Here is a 20,581-nt window from a genome sequence, read left to right on the forward strand (position 1 = left end):
TGGGGGTGGGGGAAGATACCGGGGGTTCGGTCGCGGCGGGGGTCCACGGTGCCCAAGGGGCTGCTGCGCCCTCGGGGGCGTAGGCATGGGCGTTCTGCGATGCCACATCGAGCGAGGCAGCGAGGGCCCGTGCCTCCTTGAGGCCTAGTGAGTCTCTTTCCAGCAGTCGCTGGCGAATTTGGGATGAAAGCATACATAGAACACAGAAAATACAGCACAGAACAGGCCCTTCAGCCCACGATGTTGTGCCGAACCTTTGTCCTAGATTAATCATAGATTATCATTGAATTTACAGTGCAGAAGGAGGCCATTCGGCCCTTTGAGTCTGCACCGGCTCTTGGAAAGAGCACCCTACCCAAACTCAACACCTCCACCCAACACCAAGGGCAATTTTGGACTTTAAGGGCAATTTATCATTGGCCACCCGGAGGAGACCCACGCAGACACGGGGAGGACATGCAGACTCCGCACAGACAGTGATCCAAGCCGGAATCGAACCTGGGACCCTGGAGCTGTGAAGCAATTGTGCTATCCATAATGCTACCGTGCTGCCCTTAAGAACAAATAAATCTACACTATATCATTTTACCGTAATCCATGTACCTATCCAATAGCTGCTTGAAGGTCCCTAATGTTTCCGACTCAACCACTTCCACAGGCAGTGCATTCCATGCCCCCACTACTCTCTGGGTAAAGAACCTACCTCTGATATCCCTCCGATATCTTCCACCTTTCACCTTAAATTTATGTCTCCTTGTAATGGTTTGTTCCACCCGGGGAAAAAGTCTCTGACTGTCTACTCTATCTATTCCCCTGATCATCTTATAAACCTCTATCAAGTCGCCCCTCATCCTTCTCCGTTCTAATGAGAAAAGGCCTAGCACCCTCAACCTTTCCTCGTAAGACCTACTCTCCATTCCAGGCAACATCCTGGTAAATCTTCTTTGCACCTTTTCCAAAGCTTCCACATCCTTCCTAAAATGAGGCGACCAGAACTGTACACAGTACTCCAAATGTGGCCTTACCAAAGTTTTGTACAGCTGCATCATCACCTCACGGCTCTTAAATTCAATCCCTCTGTTAATGAACGCGAGAACACCATAGGCCTTCTTCACAGCTCTATCCACTTGAGTGGCAACTTTCAAAGATGTATGAACATAGACCCCAAGATCTCTCTGCTCCTCCACATTGCCAAGAACTCTACCGTTAACGCTGTATTCCGCATTCAGAACTGATCCCTGCGGTACGCCACTGGTAACTGGGATCCAGGCTGAATATTTGCGATCCACCACCACTCTCTGACTTCTATCGGTTAGCCAGTTCGTTATCCAACTGGCCAAATTTCCCACTATCCCATGCCTCCTTACTTTCTGCATAAGCCTACCATGGGGAACCTTATCAAATGCCTTACTAAAATCCATGTACACTACATCCACTGCTTTACCTTCATCCACATGCTTGGTCACCTCCTCAAAGAATTCAATAAGACTTGTAAGGCAAGACCTACCCCTCACAAATCCGTGCTGACTATCCCTAATCAAGCAGTGTCTTTCCAGATGCTCAGAAATCCTATCCTTCAGTACCCTTTCCATTACTTTGCCTACCACCGAAGTAAGACTAACTGGCCTGTAATTCCCAGGGTTATCCCTAGTCCCTTTTTTGAACAGGGGCACGACATTCGCCACTCTCCAATCCCCTGGTACCACCCCTGTTGACAGTGAGGACGAAAAGATCATTGCCAACGGCTCTGCAATTTCATTTCTTGCTTCCCATAGAATCCTTGGATACATCCCGTCAGGCCCGGGGGACTTGTCTATCCTCAAGTTTTTCAAAATGCCCAACACATCTTCCTTCCTAACAAGTATTTCCTCGAGCTTACCAATCTGTTTCACACTGTCCTCTCCAACAATATCGCCCCTCTCATTTGTAAATACAGAAGAAAAGTACTAGTTCAAGACCTCTCCTATCTCTTCAGACTCTACACAATCTCCCGCTACTGTCCTTGATCGGACCTACCCTCGCTCTAGTCATTCTCATATTTCTCACATATGTGTAAAAGGCCTTGGGGTTTTCCTTGATCCTACCCGCCAAAGATTGTTCATGCCCTCTCTTAGCTCTCCTAATCCCTTTCTTCAGTTCCCTCCTGGCTATCTTGTATCCCTCCAATGCCCTGTCTGAACCTTGTTTCCTCAGCCTTACATAAGTCTCCTTTTTCCTCTTAACAAGACATTCAACCTCTCTTGTCAACCATGGTTCCCTCACTCGACCATCTCTTCCCTGCCTGACAGGGACATACATATCAAGGACACGTAGTACCTGTTCCTTGAACAAGTTCCACATTTCACTTGTGTCCTTCCCTGCCAGCCTATGTTCCCAACTTATGCACTTCAATTCTTGTTTGACAACATCGTATTTACCCTTCCCCCAATTGTAAACCTTGCCCTGTTGCACGTACCTATCCCTCTCCATTACTAAAGTGAAAGTCACAGAATTGTGGTCACTATCTCCAAAATGCTCCCCACTAACAAATCTATCACTTGCCCTGGTTCATTACCAAGTACTAAATCCAATATTGCCCCTCCTCTGGTCGGACAATCTACATACTGTGTTAGAAAAGCTTCCTGGACACACTGCACAAACACCACCCCATCCAAACTATTTGATCTAAAGAGTTTCCACTCAATATTTGGGAAGTTAAAGTCGCCCATGACTACTACCCCTATGACTTCTGCACCTTTCCAAAATCTGTTTCCCAATCTGTTCCTCCACATCTCTGCTACTATTGGGGGGCCGATAGAAAACTCCTAACAAGGTGACTGCTCCTTTCCTATTTCTGACTTCAACCCATACTACCTCAATAGGGTGATACTCCTCGAACTGCCTTTCTGCAGCTGTTATACTATCTCTAATTAATAATGCCACCCCCCACCTCTTTTACCACCCTCCCTAATCTTATTGAAACATCTATAACCAGGGACCTCCAACAACCATTTCTGCCCCTCTTCTATCCAAGTTTCCGTGATGGCCACCACATCGTAGTCCCAAGTACCGATCCATGCCTGAAGTTCACCCACCTTATTCCTGATGCTTCTTGCGTTGAAGTATACACACTTCAACCCATCTCCGTGCCTGCAAGTACTCTCCTTTGTCAGTGTTCCCTTCCCCACTGCCTCATTACACGCTTTGGTGTCCTGAATATCGGCTACCTTAGTTGCTGGACTACAAATCCGGTTCCCATTCCCCTGCCAAATTAGTTTAAACCCTCCTGAAGAGTACTAGAAAACCTCCCTCCCAGGATATTGGTGCCCCTCTGGTTCAGATGCAACCCGTCCTGCTTGTACAGGTCCCACCTTCCCCAGGATGCGCTCTAATTATCCAAATACCTGAAGCCCTCCCTCCTACACCATTCCTGCAGCCACGTGTTCAACTGCACACTCTCCCTATTCCTAGCCTCGCTATCACGTGGCACCGGCAACAAACCAGAGATGACAACTCTGTCTGTCCAGGCTTTTATCTTCCAGCCTAACTCCCTAAACTTGTTTATTACCTCCACACCCCTTTTCCTACCTATGTCGTTGGTACCAATGTGCACCACGACTTCTGGCTGCTCCCCCTCCCCCTTAAGGATCCTGAAGACACGATCCGAGACATCCCTGGCCCTGGCACCCGGGAGGCAACATACCTTCCGGGAGTCTCGCTCGCGACCACAGAATCTCCTATCTATTCCCCTAACCATTGAATCTCCTACAACTATTGCTTTTCTATTCTCCCCCCTTCCCTTCTGAGCCCCAGAGCCAGACTCAGTGCCAGAGACCTGACCGCTAGGGCCTTCCCCCGGTAGGTCATCCCCCCCCAACAGCATCCAAAACGGTCTACTTGTTTTGAAGGGGAACGGCCACGAGGGATCCCTGCACTGTCTGCCTGTTTGTTTTTTTCCCCCTGACTGTAACCCAGCTATTCTTGTCCTGTACCTTGGGTGTGGTTACCTCCCTGTAACTCTTCTCAATCACCCCCTCTGCCTCCCGGATGATCCAAAGTTCATCCAGCTTCAGCTCCAGTTCCCTAACGCGGTCTTTGAGGAGCTGCAGTTGGGTGCACTTCCTGCAGGTATAGTCAGCGGGGACACTAGTGGTATCCCTCACCACCCACATCCTACAGGAGGAGCATGCAACTGGCCTAGCCTCCATCCCCTCTTACCTGACAGAATATAGCTGCCGTCTGGACTAACTAGATCTCCGCCCTCCGACTCTGCTCCCAGTCAGTTACTGCCACGAAAGCATCCCGAATCAGTAGCTCCGTATGTTCATTATCCGAAACCGGTGGGCAGTTGCAATTTCTCCCCAGTATCAACAGCGCACTGTAGAATTTGTCCAGCGATTTCCCCGGGGATTTGCCATCTCGCCGCGAGCTGGTGGCGTGCGTAGACCTGGTTGATGGGTCGAACGTAGATTCCTCTCAGCATGGCGAGCGCCGCCTGGAAATCGTCTGCGTCCTCTATGAGAGTGTAGATTTCCGGGCTCACCCTGGAATGCAGGACCTGCATTTTCTGATCTTCTGTAGGTATGCAGGTGGCCGTTCTGCCACCTTCAAAAGACGCTAACTAGTGTTTAGCAGTGGCCGCTGAGTTTGCTGCGTGGGGGCTGATTCACAGACACTCCGGAGTGATTCGGAGCTCCATGTTCTTTAAAGTTTGCGTAATAAATTGCAGCACAATCAATCACTCACGAGAGTAGATGAGAAGGAGTCCATCGATGGCTTTATTACGCAGACTTGTTCCCCAGCAGCACAGTTACAGAATGCGGCTGCTGGGAGAACCCAGGCTCTTATACTCCGCCATTACTGGGTGGAGCCAGTAGGCGGCTGATCCAATTGGGACCCGGTGTCTATCCACCAATAGCCTCTCGGCATCACAGGGTACCGTAATACCCCTAATGCATACCACCACACGCGGCGACCTGGTTTTCAGACATAGCGTGGCCGTTCAATCTTCTGAATCTGTTACAAACATCGTTGTTAAACTCTTTCCACTGCCATTATTTGCTCTTGTTTCCTCAACATGGAGCGGTGGTACTTTGAGTTGTCACACTGCAGAACCTTGAGTTGTAACCTCAATGGGGCAATAAATCAGCAGCTACCTAAGCCAAGACTCAGAAAGCGGATTCTGAAATGCTCATCCGTATCTGTTTGTTAACAAGCACAAGATTAACAATAGTATGTCCCCTTAACAATATGATCAGAATTCCAACAAGTAGCATTTGCTGCCAGATTGATAGGTTGCACTATTTGAATTTATATCGTATCGTATGATAACACCAACAGTCTCAGAATAAGTGGTAGACCACTAAGGACCGAGCTGAGATATTTCTTCATTCAGAGGAGAGTGAATGTTTGGATTTCTCTCCCCCAGAGACTGTGGAAGCTCAGTCACTGAGTATGTTCAAAGCAGAGATCAATAGATTTCTGGATACCAATGACATCAAGGGATGTGAGGATAGTGCATGAAGATGGCCATGGTCCATTTAAATGGGGAAGCAAGCTTAATGGGCCAAATGGCCGAATCCTCATATGTTCTTAACTTGTATTTACAGACTGCCAATCTTAAAATGTCCCAGGATGCACAGGAGTATTATCAAACAGAGTTTGATACTGAGCAACATAAGGAGATAATGAGGTAGATTTTAAGGAGCATCTTCAAAGAGGAGACAAAGATGGTGTGATTTAGGGAGGGCGTTCCAGAACTAGCTGAAGACTCAGCCGCCACTAGTGGGGAAGTTAAAATGAGGGATGTACAAGAGATCAGAATTGGATGAGCCCAAAATTTTCAGCCTTAGCCCTGGAAGAAGTGAGACATAGGGAACGGCAAAGCCATGGCGAGTTAACATTCTCTCGTCCTTTAAGATGCTCTTTAAAACCTGTTTCGGTCCTTTCCATGGTTCAGTATCAAACGTTGCTTATTCACGCTGCCATGAGATGTTTTATTAGAGTAAAGCTGTTAGAGGCTGGTTTAGCACAGTGGGCTAAACAGCTGGCTTGTAATGCAGAACCAGGCAGCAGCGCGGGTTCAATTCCCGTACCGGCTTCCCCAAACAGGCGCCGGAATGTGGCGACTAGGGGCTTTTCACAGTAACTTCATTGAAGCCTACTTGTGACAATAAGCGATTGTTATATTATTATATAGACTCAAGTTATTTTTGCTTGAAGCCGAAAGATCAAGTTTGCCTGAAATGGAGAGGGTATCTATCCTAGTGCGAAGAAGGAACGTGGTTTCATTTGCCTCAGTACCATGCCAAGCAGTGCACTCACCCACTGAGTCACAGGAAGGTGCAGTACTTTGAACAAATTTGAACAAATAATTTGAACAAAAAATGGACAAAAGGGTTAGAAGCAACAGAAACAGAATTCAGGAACATTTATTTATCTGAACTCGTCAGTACTTCCACACATACAGAATTAATTACATCAGCCATCCCCAATTAGACTCTGATTGTGGGGTGAGTTTACTCGAAACAGAGTTCACTGTCTGCAGTTTGACACTGATCCTATTGACTGAATTGCACCAGATTTTGTTTGCAGCCACACAAAAACTGTGGAGAGTTTTGTTACCTATGATTCAAGATCATTTTAGTCTTCCCGAAATGAACGTAAACATATCAATGTTACTTTAATGAAGAGGAGAGTTGCAGAGAAAGTACTGCACCTTCCTGTGATTGTGGGTGAGTGCACTGCTTGGTAGTGAGGCAAATAAAACCATGTTCCTTTATGCTTTGACAGTAATGGGGTCTAGTGCAGTTGACCTCAATATCTTTAGGATGGTTAGGGGCCGTAGTGATGTGGGAAGGAAATCTGGTTTCCATTCTTAATCAGTGACTATCTTGGCATGCCGATGGTGGGTAAGGGTGAGGATTGGGCTTTGTACATGGGATTGACCCATTCTTGGCTTGCAGGTCAGCAAATGAGGAACTGCTTGTCCTCCTGGACCTCAAGCCGTGTGCTTGTGCGCAGCAGTTGTAAACTGTTCATTTTAGTTCAGCTGAAGTGGGACTTTTACACACTGAAGTTTCATATGTTTTTGTTTGTGCTTTTTTTCTGTACAGTGATTAATTTAAATTTCAATGTGATATTTTCTTTCAGTGAAATGTGTCAGAAAGTAATCTGCCTATCATTGTCTACATGTAGGTTTTGCAGGTCTCCATTTTGTCTCCAACAAGACAAATACAAATTTTGAAATGCTTCATACAATTTGGCCTGCCTCTGCCCAACATCAGGAAATATTTTGTGGGCGTTTCAGGCGAGGCCAGCATTTATTGCCCATCCCTAATTGCCTTTGAGAAGATAGTGATGGTAAACCATCTTCTTGAACTGCTGCAGCCCATGTGGTGTAGATACACCCACAGTGCTGTTCGGGAGGGAGTGCCAGGCTGGTTTAACCTTTGAGCATTTGAGTTGGAGAGGGACAGGGATCAACCATCTGATCTGCCCTCCGAACCCACATCTGAAAACTAGTCTTTTCATCTGGTTGACTTCCTGACAGCATGGGCATAAACCATTCAATTTGAATATTCAGCTGTTCATTGAGAGATCAACTTGAATTCTACAAATCTTTGCAAATCTTTGTTGCTACAAAAGCATTGGCAGTCAGTTCATCAAGGGCATGTAACATTTTTTACTGTTGTTTGGCTTACTTTGTTTGATGGAAATGGTGGAACTTTCAAACAGTAACTTCACAACAAATAAAAGAAGGTAGAAATTAAATTTAATTACTTTCTGGCTCGATAAGAGTAATGGGAAGTAAAGGGATTTACATCAAATGTGCATGACATCACCGGCATTCATTTCTGAGAGGACAGATTTCATTATGTTCTATTTTTGTCCATGAACATTCAGTAAAGTTAGAATTATAAAGTCCACAGCAGTATTTTGGGTCAGGTGGTCACACCTGGGAATTGGATGATTTGTTTTATTTTGAATTTGTTCCTTTCACCTTATTGCTGAATTTGAGTTGAGTGCTGACTGGATGGAGGGGCTACATTGGGGTGGTGTCCACAGCACAGAACAACTTGGAGCTGAATGTCTCAGTGATGATCTCACCCAAGCCAATGTACATGCTCCTCTGAAGGTGATAGTTAGTCTTGCAGTTTGTTCATTGAGCACCTCTTTCTCATTGAACCCGTTCAGCTGACCACCATGTCCCTTTTCCTAACAAGGGGAAAAAGCAGCCAAGGGTTCTGTAATTGTTTGCTGTGTAGGGGCTTTGACTGTGAAGTGTGCATGATGGATTTCAGGTTGACAATCAGAATGGTATTACCGCTGCACTGCCACACTACAGTTGAACAGCTGACCAGAACCCACCGCCAAAATCACACATGAAGTATGACAATCTGGAGCCTTTCGCTCCCTTTGGAACATGAATCCAACACCTCAGAGGTGCAGTCCATAAAACTTGTATTCATCACTTTCACAACTGTCGTGCCCCACAGTCAAAGAAATAGTTCTGCAGTGTGGCTTCTGTTGTGATGTAGGAAAACGCAGGAACCAATTTTTCACACAGCAGTCTCCGATAACTACAAGGCTCGTTCACTGTTTTGAGTCAGAGTGTTCGATCAGAACTCATTGGCTCCAGAATAAATTCACAATGGGATGGCATGGTAGCACAGTGGTTAGCACTGTTGCTTCTCAGTGCCAGGGACCCAAGTTCGATTCCTGACTCGGGTCACTGTCTGTGTGCAGTCTGCACGTTTCCCTGCCCCTGTCTAAGTGGGTTTCCTCCTGGTGTTCCGGTTTCCGCCTACAAGTCCTGAACGACGGGCTTGTTAGGTGAATTGGACATTCTGAATTCTCCCTCCGTGTACCCAAGCAGGTGCCGTAGTGTGGTGACTCGGGAATTTTCACAATAACTTCATTGAAGTGTTAATGTAAGCCTATTTGTGACACGAATAAAGATTATTATTATAGTTAATATGGCTTTTTTTGAACGATGACTAACCCAGTATGTCTATTTTGTCTTTGTGGTTCATCTGTTTCTGGTACAATCTTTTTTTTTAAAGCTCTGCTATTTCATCCTGGTATCTCTTTGAGCAGATTAAATAATCAGATCTTTTCTCAACCAGGTCTTGTGCCTAAGAAATCAAACCAATTTCTGATTAATCTAATAAATTGTTGCTGAGTCTTGCACTATCATTTCCTTTTGATGTATTTGCATTTGTTCTCTTGCAGATCACCAGAAGTTGGAGAGGGAAGCTCGAATCTGTCGACTGTTGAAACACTCCAATATTGGTGAGTACTGAGGCAGGAGCATGTAATGTGTTCACACTGAATTATTTCATGATTAGATGAAAAGACTGTGATTGCAACTCGGGCAGATGGCTTTGTACAGTCATTTTAGTTCACTTCTTGTCAGGAAATCTTTGAGTAACAGGATGCAGAAACAAAGAGGAAGAGATTTTCTGCCCTAACAGAAGGGCATAGATCTGAAGCGTAGTATGACTGTGCTGTGTTTCTGCCCTCTGCAAAATGTGCTCCTGCAGCAGAATGGGAGGGAAGAGTAAAATCGAGAACTTGCCAGCTGAAGGTTCCCAACTCTGGTAACATTTCTGGTGATTGGCCTGTGTGAGGCCAGAAGAATGCTACTGCTTTCGCTTTAATAGGGCTTAATACTCTGATGTTGAGTATCTTTGCTTGTCGTTTCTGACCAGCTAGTGGTGTGCGAGAAGTTTCTGGATCCAGGAAGCCACCTGTAAGGAAGTGAAGGAGAAAACCAGAGATGGAAGCAATGTAGATTTTTCTTATTTTGTGGGATGCGAGCATCACTGGCAATGCCAGCATATGTTGCTCATCCCTTGTTGCCCTAACGAAGGTATATTTAAAAAATATATATATGTTTATTCGAGTTTTTACAGAATAATCAACACAAACGAGAATAAAAGAAGGCAAAAACATCACAAGCAAATATAAAAGTTTTTTAAAAAGGAGGTAGTTGTGAACTATCCCCTTGAACCATTGCAGTCCATCTGGTGTTCGAGTGGAAGGGAGTTCCAGGATTTTGACTCGGCCGGTAGCTCATGGTAACTCAGTAAAATTGAACAGATTATTGATAGTAACACTGGTGAAATTTATTCAGATCAACAGTAATATATTAATTGATGATGTACAAGAAGAAGCAGTCAGAGGTTTGTTGCCCTGATAACCCAACCAGCAGCAATTTAAGAACACCAAATTCACAGCAGCAGAAAAACCTAACTCTGGAACTGAATGCCACACTTGCCCATTTGGTGCAGTACTTGAGAGAAACAGTGACTTTGAATGTGAAATTCCTAAGACAAACCAGCACTTATGTCATTTCTGAGTCAGTCTATTGATTGGTAGAGATTGATTGCTGTTCCCTCCCCTTGCTTAATCCCCCCCCCCCCTCAGGGCAGCCGCGGACTGAGTCCCGCCTGGCCAGATGTGGTTAGAACGCGCCTTCAGGAATTCGGCCGGTCGGGATCGGAGTATCGCTGGAGGGCCTCTGGCAATGGCCCTCCAGCCGCGTCATGTAATTAGCCCCCCCAGCCGTGCCGTCCCCGGAGAATCGCGGGAGTGGTGCCGGACCCGATTCTCGCGTAACGTCGATTCTCCGCCCCCTGTACCAAACGTGATTTTAGCGCAGGGCTGTGGAGAATCCAGCCCCGGGTGTTTGCCACAGTTTTAGAAGCCAATTCTGAAGACATTTTATTTTTCTTTATCCTTCAGAAGTTAGTTTGTATTGAATGGTTAAAAAATCAGAACAGAGTGAAAATATTTGTGAACTTATTTGACTGTTGTTGGAGATAGAGGGCGGGTTGAGTAGACACATAGCCTGAAGCAGCTGCAAAGTCATGAAAGATGTGGGGTGAAGATTTTCCCTGAGCTCGAAGATGGAACAAAAGGACACATATCTGGTACTGATGAAGTTACAAAAACACTGACAACCCAGGCAATTATTGAATTGGCATTCGGAATATATCCATGAAGGACATGTTGGGGAGTTAAGGGTTAATAGTCAAACTTGTTTTTATCTTGGCGCAACAGGTCTTTCAAGCTAAGCAGACTGCCGTTGAAGTATGCTGAGTGGCATGCATGGCTTGTCTTCTGACAAAGTGGCAGGAATGACATCAGACATGAACTATTTTGAGATAGAATAATATAGGTAGAGATATCTATTAGCTATAGTATAGTATATGAATGGACTGCCTTCCAAGAATTTAGGGCTGGGTTAGTCAAGAGGTTTCATCAATGATGTGAGTACCTTTTTGATGCAGGCATAATGAGTTCAGATTGAGGATCAGCCATTATCCTATCGAATGGCAGAGCAGGCTTGAGGGACTCGATGGCCTGACCCAATCATGGGCCACCCGGATTCCCACATTCCCGAAAGCTTGTCCTGGCCTCCCCAGATCAGCTCTTCTCTTTCCCCCGCCCTCCCTCCCCTTAACCCCCTCAGGGGATTCACCGGAAAATATTCACCTTGCCCAAATTGAGCTTGAACCACAAAAAGGAGTCGTACTTCCTGAGCAACTCCATTATCTCCCCCCACATTGAAGAGTGGGTACGTGACATATAGTAACAAATCATCTACATATAAGGACACTCTGTGCCTCTCGCCCCATTCTCTATCCCCTTCCACCCGGTAGACGACCTCAGATCAATGATCAGCGGCTCAAATGCTAAGGCAAACAATAGCAACGTACCCCAGTGTCTTGCCCTCCTGTTGAGTTGGAAATAACCCGAGCCCAGGGCGCTCAGAAGTGCACTCGCTGTGGGGCCCAGTACTAAAGACTAATCGATTAAATAAATGTTGTCCATAAGCCAAACTGCCGAAAAATCTCCGAGGTACCCCCACTCAACCATATCAAGCACCTTTTCTGCGTCCGTTGAAATAATTCCTGATGTGTTATGTACTCTGGGATAACACAGACTGCAACTGGATGGAGCTTTAACCAAAAGATACTCCAGCCTTTGAAGTTAGTTCAATCTGATTTATTGAATCAATAGCACAGTTAGCACAGTTCTCTTTGAGTTCGACTCTCTGCTAACCTAAGTGTGGTTATTCTGTCTGACTGACTGCTCTTCACCACGTGCTGGAGGTGAGATACTGTATACATCCTGACTCACTCTGTAGATATTCATCAGTGGAAAGAGGTGGAGTGTGAGTGCCTCGTGCCTTTTATAGTGAGAGACCACCCCTGAGTGTCCTGCCTGCTCATTGGTCATGTCCTGTTCTCTGTGTTCATTAGCTGCCTGTCTGCATATCATGACAATTACCTCTGCCTCAGTCCCTAGGGAGTGTAACCAATCCACATTTAATAATATTCTAATATTGACTGACAACTGCTGGCGTCCGCGATCACCCCAGATAGGAAGGGTTCTAAATGCGTTGCCAATACTTTAGCCAACAACTTGGTGTCGGGATTTAACAACGAGATAGGCCAATACAACCCACATTCATTCTTTGGGATCAACGAGATCGGCGCCTGCGCCAACCTGGCTGCCAATACTCCCCGGGACAAGGAATCATTAAACTTATCCAGCAGAAGTGAGATCAACTCGCCCGCAAATTGTTCGTAAAATTCAATGGTAAAATCCATCCTGACCCAGAGATTTACCCATCTGCATTGACCAAATAAAGCTCATAATCTCCTTCAGCCCGATCAGCACCTCCAACGTCTGCTTCCCCTCCTGCTCCACCTCTGGGAAAGTCAACCCATCCAAAAACTGCTTCATTGATGCACCCTCCACGTTTTCTGACTCATTCAACCCACGGTAGCAGGCCTCAAAAACCTCATTGACCTTCTCTCGGGCAGAAACTAACCTGCCACCCGAGTCCTAAACCTGCACTATCTCCTGGGAGGCAATCTGCTTCCTCAGCTGGTTAGCCAACAAATGACTTGTCTTCTCCCCATACTCATAATATGTCCCCGTCGAGTGTTACAGCTGGCTCGCCACCTTACCTGTCGACAACAACTCAAAATCCATTTACAGCTTTTTCCTGTCTGCCAATAACTCCGGTGTCACGGCAATCGAGTACTGGCGGTCACCTGGAGAATGGCATTCACTAGTCTCTGCCTCTCCACCTTCCCAGATTTATCCCTGTGCACCATGGAAGAGATTATTTTACTCCCCACGACCTCACTAATAATCCTTCACGACTGGGAATTAAATATCCACGGGTATCAAACTATTCGGAGGGACAGACTGGATGGTAAGGGAGGTGGTGTAGCTCTGGTATTTAAGGATGACATCCGGGCAATAGTAAGGGATGACATTGGTGCTATGGAGGACAGGGTTGAATCTATTTGGGTGGAAATCAGGAATAGTAAGGCGAAAAAGTAACTGGTAGGAGTAGTCTGTAGGTCACTAAATAGTAACATTATGGTGGGGCAGGCAATAAACAAAGAAATAACTGATGCATGTAGAAATGGTACAGCAGTTATCATGGGGGATTTTAATCTACATGTCGATTGGTTTAACCAGGTCGGTCAAGGCAGCCTTGAGGAGGAGCTTATAGAATGTGTCCGCGATAGTTTCCTAGAACAGTATGTAATGGAACCTACGAGGGAACAAACGATCCTCGATCTGGTCCTGTGTAATGAGACAGGATTGATTAATGATCTCATAGTTAGGGATCCTCTCTGAAGGAGCGATCACAATGTGGTGGAATTTAAAATACAGATGGAGGGTGAGAAGGTAAAATCAAGCACTAGTGTTTTGTGCTTAAACAAAGGAGATTATAATGAAATGAGAGAAGAGCTAGCTAAGGTAGACTGTGAGCAAAGACATTATGGTGAAACAGTTGAGGAACAGTGGAGAACCTTCCAAGCGATTTTTTTCACAGCGCTCAGCAAAGGTTTATACCAACAAAAAGGAAGGATGGTAGAAAGAGGGAAAATCGACCGTGGATATCTAAACAAATAAGGGAGAGTATCAAATTGAAGGAAAAAGCATACAAAGTGGCAAAGATTATTGGGAGACTAGAGGACTGGGAAATCTATAGGGGGCAACAGAAAGCTACTAAAAAAGATATAAAGAAAAGTAAGATAGATTATGAGAGTAAACCTCAGAATATAAAAAGATAGTAAAAGTTTCTCCAAATATATAAAACAAAAAAGAGTGGTTCAGGTAAATATTGCTCCTTCAGAGGATGAGAAGGGAGATTTAATAATGGGAGATGAGGAAATGGCTGAGGAACTGAACAGGTTTTTTGGGTCGGTCTTCACAGTGGAAGACACAAATAACATGCCAGTGACTGATGGAAATGAGGCTATAACAGGTGAGGACCTTGAGATGATTGTTATCACTAAGGAGGTAGTGATGGGCAAGCTAATGGGGCTAAAGGTAGACAAGTCTCCTGTGTTAAGTAATGGGTTAAGAGACATTGCAATTAGTTGTCTCATTTATGTTAAGTATCCATTAATTGACACTAATATGTAAAGGGGCTTCAGGTGGCCTCTGTCAGGTGATGTATAGTTAGAGCTTTGTGCAAAGGCTGTTGGAATGAAATAAATGTGTTTGTGAAGAAGGAACAGAACTTTAGACTTCATATCTTCATATCACAGCAACTAAAACGTCTAACAATTGGTCGCAGAGGATGGTTGCTGTGTAAATGTGAAGGGTTGAAAGATACAACTTTTCCAGATCAAACCAAGGAGTGAGTGAGAGAAGAAAATAAAAGGGATATCTGGCTGAACCGAGGATAAAGATGGCTGGATATGACTATCCTCCCTTATTTTCTGAAAGAGAATTGTTCGACCAATGGAGAAGTGCAGTAGTTATGTGGACTAAGGTAACTGCTTTGGGAAAAAGAAAACAAGGTATGGCATTGGCTCTCTCTCTACCATATGGCAGTAAAATCCGAAACAAAGTGCTTTCTGAGCTGGAATTGGAAGAGTTAGACTCAGAAGAAGACGTTATTACATTATATGGATAAGATTTATAAGAAAGATGACTTATTAAGTGCATATGAAGCATGGTCGGATTTTGATAAGTCCCGGAAAATGGAGGATATCTCCATGGAAGACTATATAATGGAATTTGGCAGACTATATAAAAGACTGCAGAAACACAACCTGGAATTTCCACAGTCTGTGTTGGCCTTTAAATTACTTGACTGTGCTAGAGTGAGCAACATGGATAGGCTCCTGGTTGTGACAGGAGTTCAGTTTACTGATAAGGATACCTTATTCGAACAGATGACAAAAGCTTTACAAAAGTTTTTGGGGAAACGTTCGATTCCGATGGCTCTGATGACCCAAATAGGTCAGCCTGCAATAAGGCAGAATATGGAAGATACACTACTAACAGGATGGCAAAATCGTATGGCTACGAACAGGGCTCAAGACTATAGAAGGAGACCGAGACAAGGAAATTATGAAGACAGAAACCCAGTTAGAACCTACAATAGGAAGATGAACCCCAGAAATGCACGGGGCATGATAAGTCGATGTTTTCGATGTGACTCTCAATACCATTATGCTTTCAACTGTCCAACTCATTATGATAGTGTGTTTGAAGCGACACATGACACGGAAGAGTCAGAAGAGGAAAAAGATAGTGACCAGAAAGAAGGCATTGTCCTATTGACAAGCAGTTTTATGTCGGTAATGTGTTTTGTGCTTAAACAAAGGAGATTAGAATGAAATGAGAGAAGAGCTAGCTAAGGTAGACTGGGAGCAAAGACATTATGGTGAAACAGTTGAGGAACAGTGGAGAACCTTCCAAGCGATTTTTCACAGCACTCAGCAAAGGTGTTGGTTGCAGAATCCTTCAACTGTGCTTTATTGGACAGTGGCTGCACATCTACTGTGTGTGGAATTGACTGGTTAAAATATTACCTGGACTCTTTGAATGCAGAAAATCGTAACAAGGTTAAGGAATTTGAAAGTTCCACAAGTTTCAGGTTTGGGGATGATAATACTCTGAAGTTGCTGAATAGAGTGGCGATCCCTTGCAATATTGCCGGAGTGAATCATTTCATTAGCATGGATGTTGTATCAAGTGAGATACCTTTGCTTCTGAGCAGACCGTCGATGAAGAAAGCACACATGAAATTGGATATGGAACAGGATAAGGCAACAGTTTTTGGGAAGATGGTGGACTTACAATTTACACAGTCGAGACACTATTGTATTCCATTACTGACAAATAATACTTCAAGTAGAGTGGTTAAGAATGTGTTAATGGCAGTTGAAAATGGGACTTTAGGTGTTAAAACTGCATAGGCAATTTGCACATCTGTCTCCTCGGAGGCTGAAAAAATTATTAAAGGATGCAGGGGTAAGGGATGCCGACTATACTAAACTGGTTAATGACCGCTGTGAAGTTTGTAGGAAGTACAGAAGGACACCAGCACGACCGATAGTAACACTACCTTTGGCCAGGGATTTTAATGACATTGTGGCCATGGACCTTAAGATCTGGGATAAGCAAATAATATATTTATTTTGCATTTTGTAGATTTAGCAACCAGATTTAGTCAATCAACGATTGTACGAAGTAAAGAAAAGAGAGTAATTCTGGATCAAATTGTGGAAAAATGGATAGGGACAGGAATGGGTCCACCGGCAAAATTCCTTACGGACAATGGGGGAGAATTTTCTAATGATGAGTTTCGGGATATGTGTGAAAACATGAATATCAGAGTTATGAATACGGCTGCAGAAAGCCCATTTAATAATGGGGTCTGTGAAAGAAATCATGCTGTCATCGAAGACATGCTTCGGAAAATTTTGGCAGATCGACCAAATTGCAGGCTAAATTCAGCTTTAGCATGGGCAGTGCATGCAAAGAATTCATTGCAGATGGTTGGGGCTATTAGAATAGTCCTTATTAATTAGTGTTTGGTAGAAATCCTAAAATTCTGTCCATTTTGGATGACCAGCCTCCAGCTTGGGAGGGGACTACAATTAGCTCTGGTTTTGCTGAACAATTAAATGCTTTACATAGCAGTAGAAAAGCTTTTTTGGAAGCAGAAGTCTCTGAAAGAATTCGCAGAGCTTTAAGACATAACGTACGACCATCAGATGCCGTTTTTCAGCAAGGAGGCATGGTATACTATAAGAGAGACAATTCTAATAAATGGAAAGGCCCAGGGAAGATCATAGGCATGGATGGCAAAACAGTAATTTTGCAACATGGTAATCAAACTGTTAGGGTCCATTCATCAAGGATAATGGGTACAGATCACAAATTTTCAGATTTAGACAGAGCAGACAGACATGACGAGGAACCAGAGTCATCTGGTACACATGTGTTACAGAACTATGAGGACCAATTAACTGATATAGACAGGGTTTCTGTGGAGGAACACAACACTTCTGATGAATTAGAATAGGCCATTTTTCCAAAAGGGCAACTGCCAAAAGTTCGTCCAAAAGTGACATACTTGCCTGAAGGGTCTAGTCAATGGAAGGATGCAACTGTTATTAGTAGAGCAGGGAAGGCCACTGGAAAGTATAAACATTGGTTGAATGGACAGCATTCAGGGGAAGGAGTCAAGACAATGGATTGGGAAAACGAAGTTCAAAAATGGAGGGCACAGAAACACAGTGCCAGTTCAGATAGTACATCGGATAGTGAACAGGTCTGCAGGAATAGGTCGAGAACTATTGAAAGGACATCCCACACAGAAGGGAAAGATCAAGCAGTAGAAGTACAGAACGAGATACCAGGCGGGAGAGGGGACATAGTTTATCAAGATCTCGTAACATGAGTAAGACTACGAATACTAATAGGAGTAGAAGCCAACATGCACGTGAGATTTTGGTGGCTTCAAATAAATTAGATGAAAAAGTTATCAAAGAAGCTAAACAGCAAGAATTGCATAGTTGGAGTGAATTTGGGGTATACACGGAAGTACCGGATAGGAGACAAAGAGCTCTATCCTACAGATGGATTTGCACGGAAAAGGTTCTTCCGGATGGAACTTAGAAGGCAAAGGCCAGGCTTGTGGCAAGGGGATTTGAAGAAAACGTAGAAGATCAGAATTTAAGGGTAGATTCACCTACAGCAGGAAAGGTTATTTTAAAAGATCTTCTTGGCTCTATTAGCCACAAAGGCATGGGAATGCAAATCTATAGATATAAAAGCTGCATTTTTGTAAGGGCATCAGCTCCAGAGAGACATTTTTCTCCGTCCTAAAGAAGCAGCTAACACAGAAGGGGTACTCTGGAAGTTAAACAGATGTGTGTATGGATTAAATGATGCATCTAGAGTCTGGTATTTTTTGGTAAGGTCAGTTTTGTTAAAGTTAGGCTGTTGCCAATTGAAAGCAGATCCTGCAATGTTTTACTGGCACTATAAAGGAAATCTTTCTGGCATTTTTATGATGCATGTCGATGATTTTTTGTGGGGTGGGAGTAGTGATTTTGAACCTATTGTAGTCTCTGGTTTGAGGAAAGAATTCAGGGTTGGAAGTCAGGCTTCCGGTGCATTTATTGGACTGGAAATTGGACAGACTAAGTTAGGGGCAACTTTACGTCAGCAATCTTATTTGGAAAGCATCAGCCCAATAGCAATGAGTCGTGGCCGAGTTTCACAAAAAGACGCAATGGTTTCAAAGCTAGAAAAAGAGCAACGGTGAAGTTTAATTGGGCAACTGAACTGGTTAGGTAGACAGACTAGACCGGACGTGAGTTTTGATGTCTTAGAGTTGAGTACAAAAATGAATGATCCCAAAGTTGAAGACATAATAAGAACAAATAAAGCATTGGCCAAACTAAAAATGCAGGAGTGTGTTTTGAAGTTCCCGGTTTTAGGTGACCAGAGGCACTTGTGGGGTGGGACTAGTGATTTTGAAGCTATTGTAGTCTCTGGTTTGAGGAAAGAATTCAGGGTTGGAAGTCAGGCTTCCGGTGCATTTATTGGACTGGAAATTGGACAGACTAAGTTAGGGGCAACTTTACGTCAGCAATCTTATTTGGAAAGCATCATCCCAATAGCAATTAGTCTTGGCCGAGTTTCACAAAAAGACGCAATGTTTTCAAAGCTAGAAAAAGAGCAACGGCGAAGTTTAATTGGGCAACTGAACTGGTTAGGTAGACAGACTAGACCGGACGTGAGTTTTGATGTCTTAGAGTTGAGTACAAAGATGAATGATCCCAAAGTTGAAGACATAATAAGAACAAATAAAGCGTTGGCCAAACTAAAAATGCAGGAGTGTGTTTTGAAGTTCCCGGTTTTAGGTGACCAGAGGCACTTAACTCAGAGTTTATAGTGATGCGTCCTACGCAAATTTATGTGATGGGGTTTCAAGTGCAGGAGGTTTTATAATTTTCCTTTTGGGGAATAATGGTAAATGTTGCCCGCTTGTGTGGGAAACAAAGAAAATAAGGAGAGTGGTAAAAAGCACTTTGGCTGCTGAGACGTTAAACCTTGTAGAGGCAGTGGATATGGCCTTTTATATAAGTATGATATTGACAGAAATTAGGGGATTTGGGTATTATACCTATTGACTGTCTTATATTGATGTATTATACGCATTGACAATAAATCCCTGTGGGAAAATGTGCACCCTACAAAAAGTGTCAAAATAAAAGAGGTTACGGATAGACATCGCAAGTTTGAAACAGATGTTGGACAGAGGGGAAATAACAAATTAAATGGGTCGACAGGAGCTATCAACTGTCAGACTGTTATATGAAAAGAGGGGCAAGTTCACAGAAACTTTTGGATATTGTTAATGAAGGGCGCTTGTTTCTGTGACTTTTTTTTTCTTTCTCGGCCAAACAAAAAAAAGGGGGGGGAAATCACGTGTGTGTTTTTGAGTTTCTTGAAATTTTGTTTTCACCTAATTTTTTTTTCTCCAAGGAAGGGGAGACTGTAAAGGAATGGGTTTAGCGACATTGCAATTAGTTGTCTCATTTATGTTACGTATCCATTAATTGACACTGATATGTAAAGGGGCTTCAGGCGGATTCTTTCAGGTGATGTATAGTGAGAGTTTTGTGCAAAGGCTGTTGGAATGAAATACATGTGTGTTTGTGAAGAAGGAACAGAACTTTAGACTCTTCATATCACAGCAACTAAAACATCTAACATCCTGGCCCTGATGGAATGCATCCCAGAGTGCTAAAAGAGATGGCTAGAAAATTGCAAATGCACTAGTGATAATTTACCAAAATTCACTCGACTCTGGGGTGGTCCTGGCAGATTGGAAAATAGCAAACATGACACCACTGTTTAAAAAAGGAGGTAGGCAGAAAGCGGGTAATTATAGGCCAGTTAGCTTAACTTCGGTAGTTGGGAAGATGCTGGAATCTATCATCAAGGAAGAAATGACGAGACATCTGGATGGAAATTGTCCCATTGGGCAGACGCAGCATAGGTTCTTAAAGGACAGATCGTGCCGAACTAATTTAGTGGAATTTTGTGAGGACATTACCAGTGCGGTAGATAACAGGGAATCAATGGATGTGGTATATCTGGATTTCCAGAGAGCTTTGGACAAGGTGCCACACATAAGGTTGCTGCATAAGATAAAGATGCATGGCATTAAGGGTGAAGTAGTAGCATGGATAGAGGATTGGTTAATTAATAGAAAGCAAAGAGTGGGGATTAATGGGTGTTTCTC

General features: G+C 43.9%; 1 protein-coding gene across 48 annotated transcripts in view; it reads left to right on the forward strand.

Annotated features, from left to right (window-relative positions):
- LOC140396907 (calcium/calmodulin-dependent protein kinase type II subunit beta) overlaps nucleotides 1-20,581 on the forward strand; it is a 392,935-nt gene that overhangs the window by 123,508 nt on the left and 248,846 nt on the right. For all 48 annotated transcript variants that reach the window (XM_072485774.1, XM_072485778.1, XM_072485773.1 and 45 more), the window contains one exon: nucleotides 9,214-9,273. In XM_072485774.1, coding sequence (XP_072341875.1) covers nucleotides 9,214-9,273 — 60 coding nt within the window. The remainder of the gene's footprint in view (nucleotides 1-9,213; nucleotides 9,274-20,581) is intronic.

The sequence above is a fragment of the Scyliorhinus torazame genome, chromosome 20 (genome assembly GCF_047496885.1).
Source record: "Scyliorhinus torazame isolate Kashiwa2021f chromosome 20, sScyTor2.1, whole genome shotgun sequence".
Taxonomy (NCBI): domain Eukaryota; kingdom Metazoa; phylum Chordata; class Chondrichthyes; order Carcharhiniformes; family Scyliorhinidae; genus Scyliorhinus; species Scyliorhinus torazame.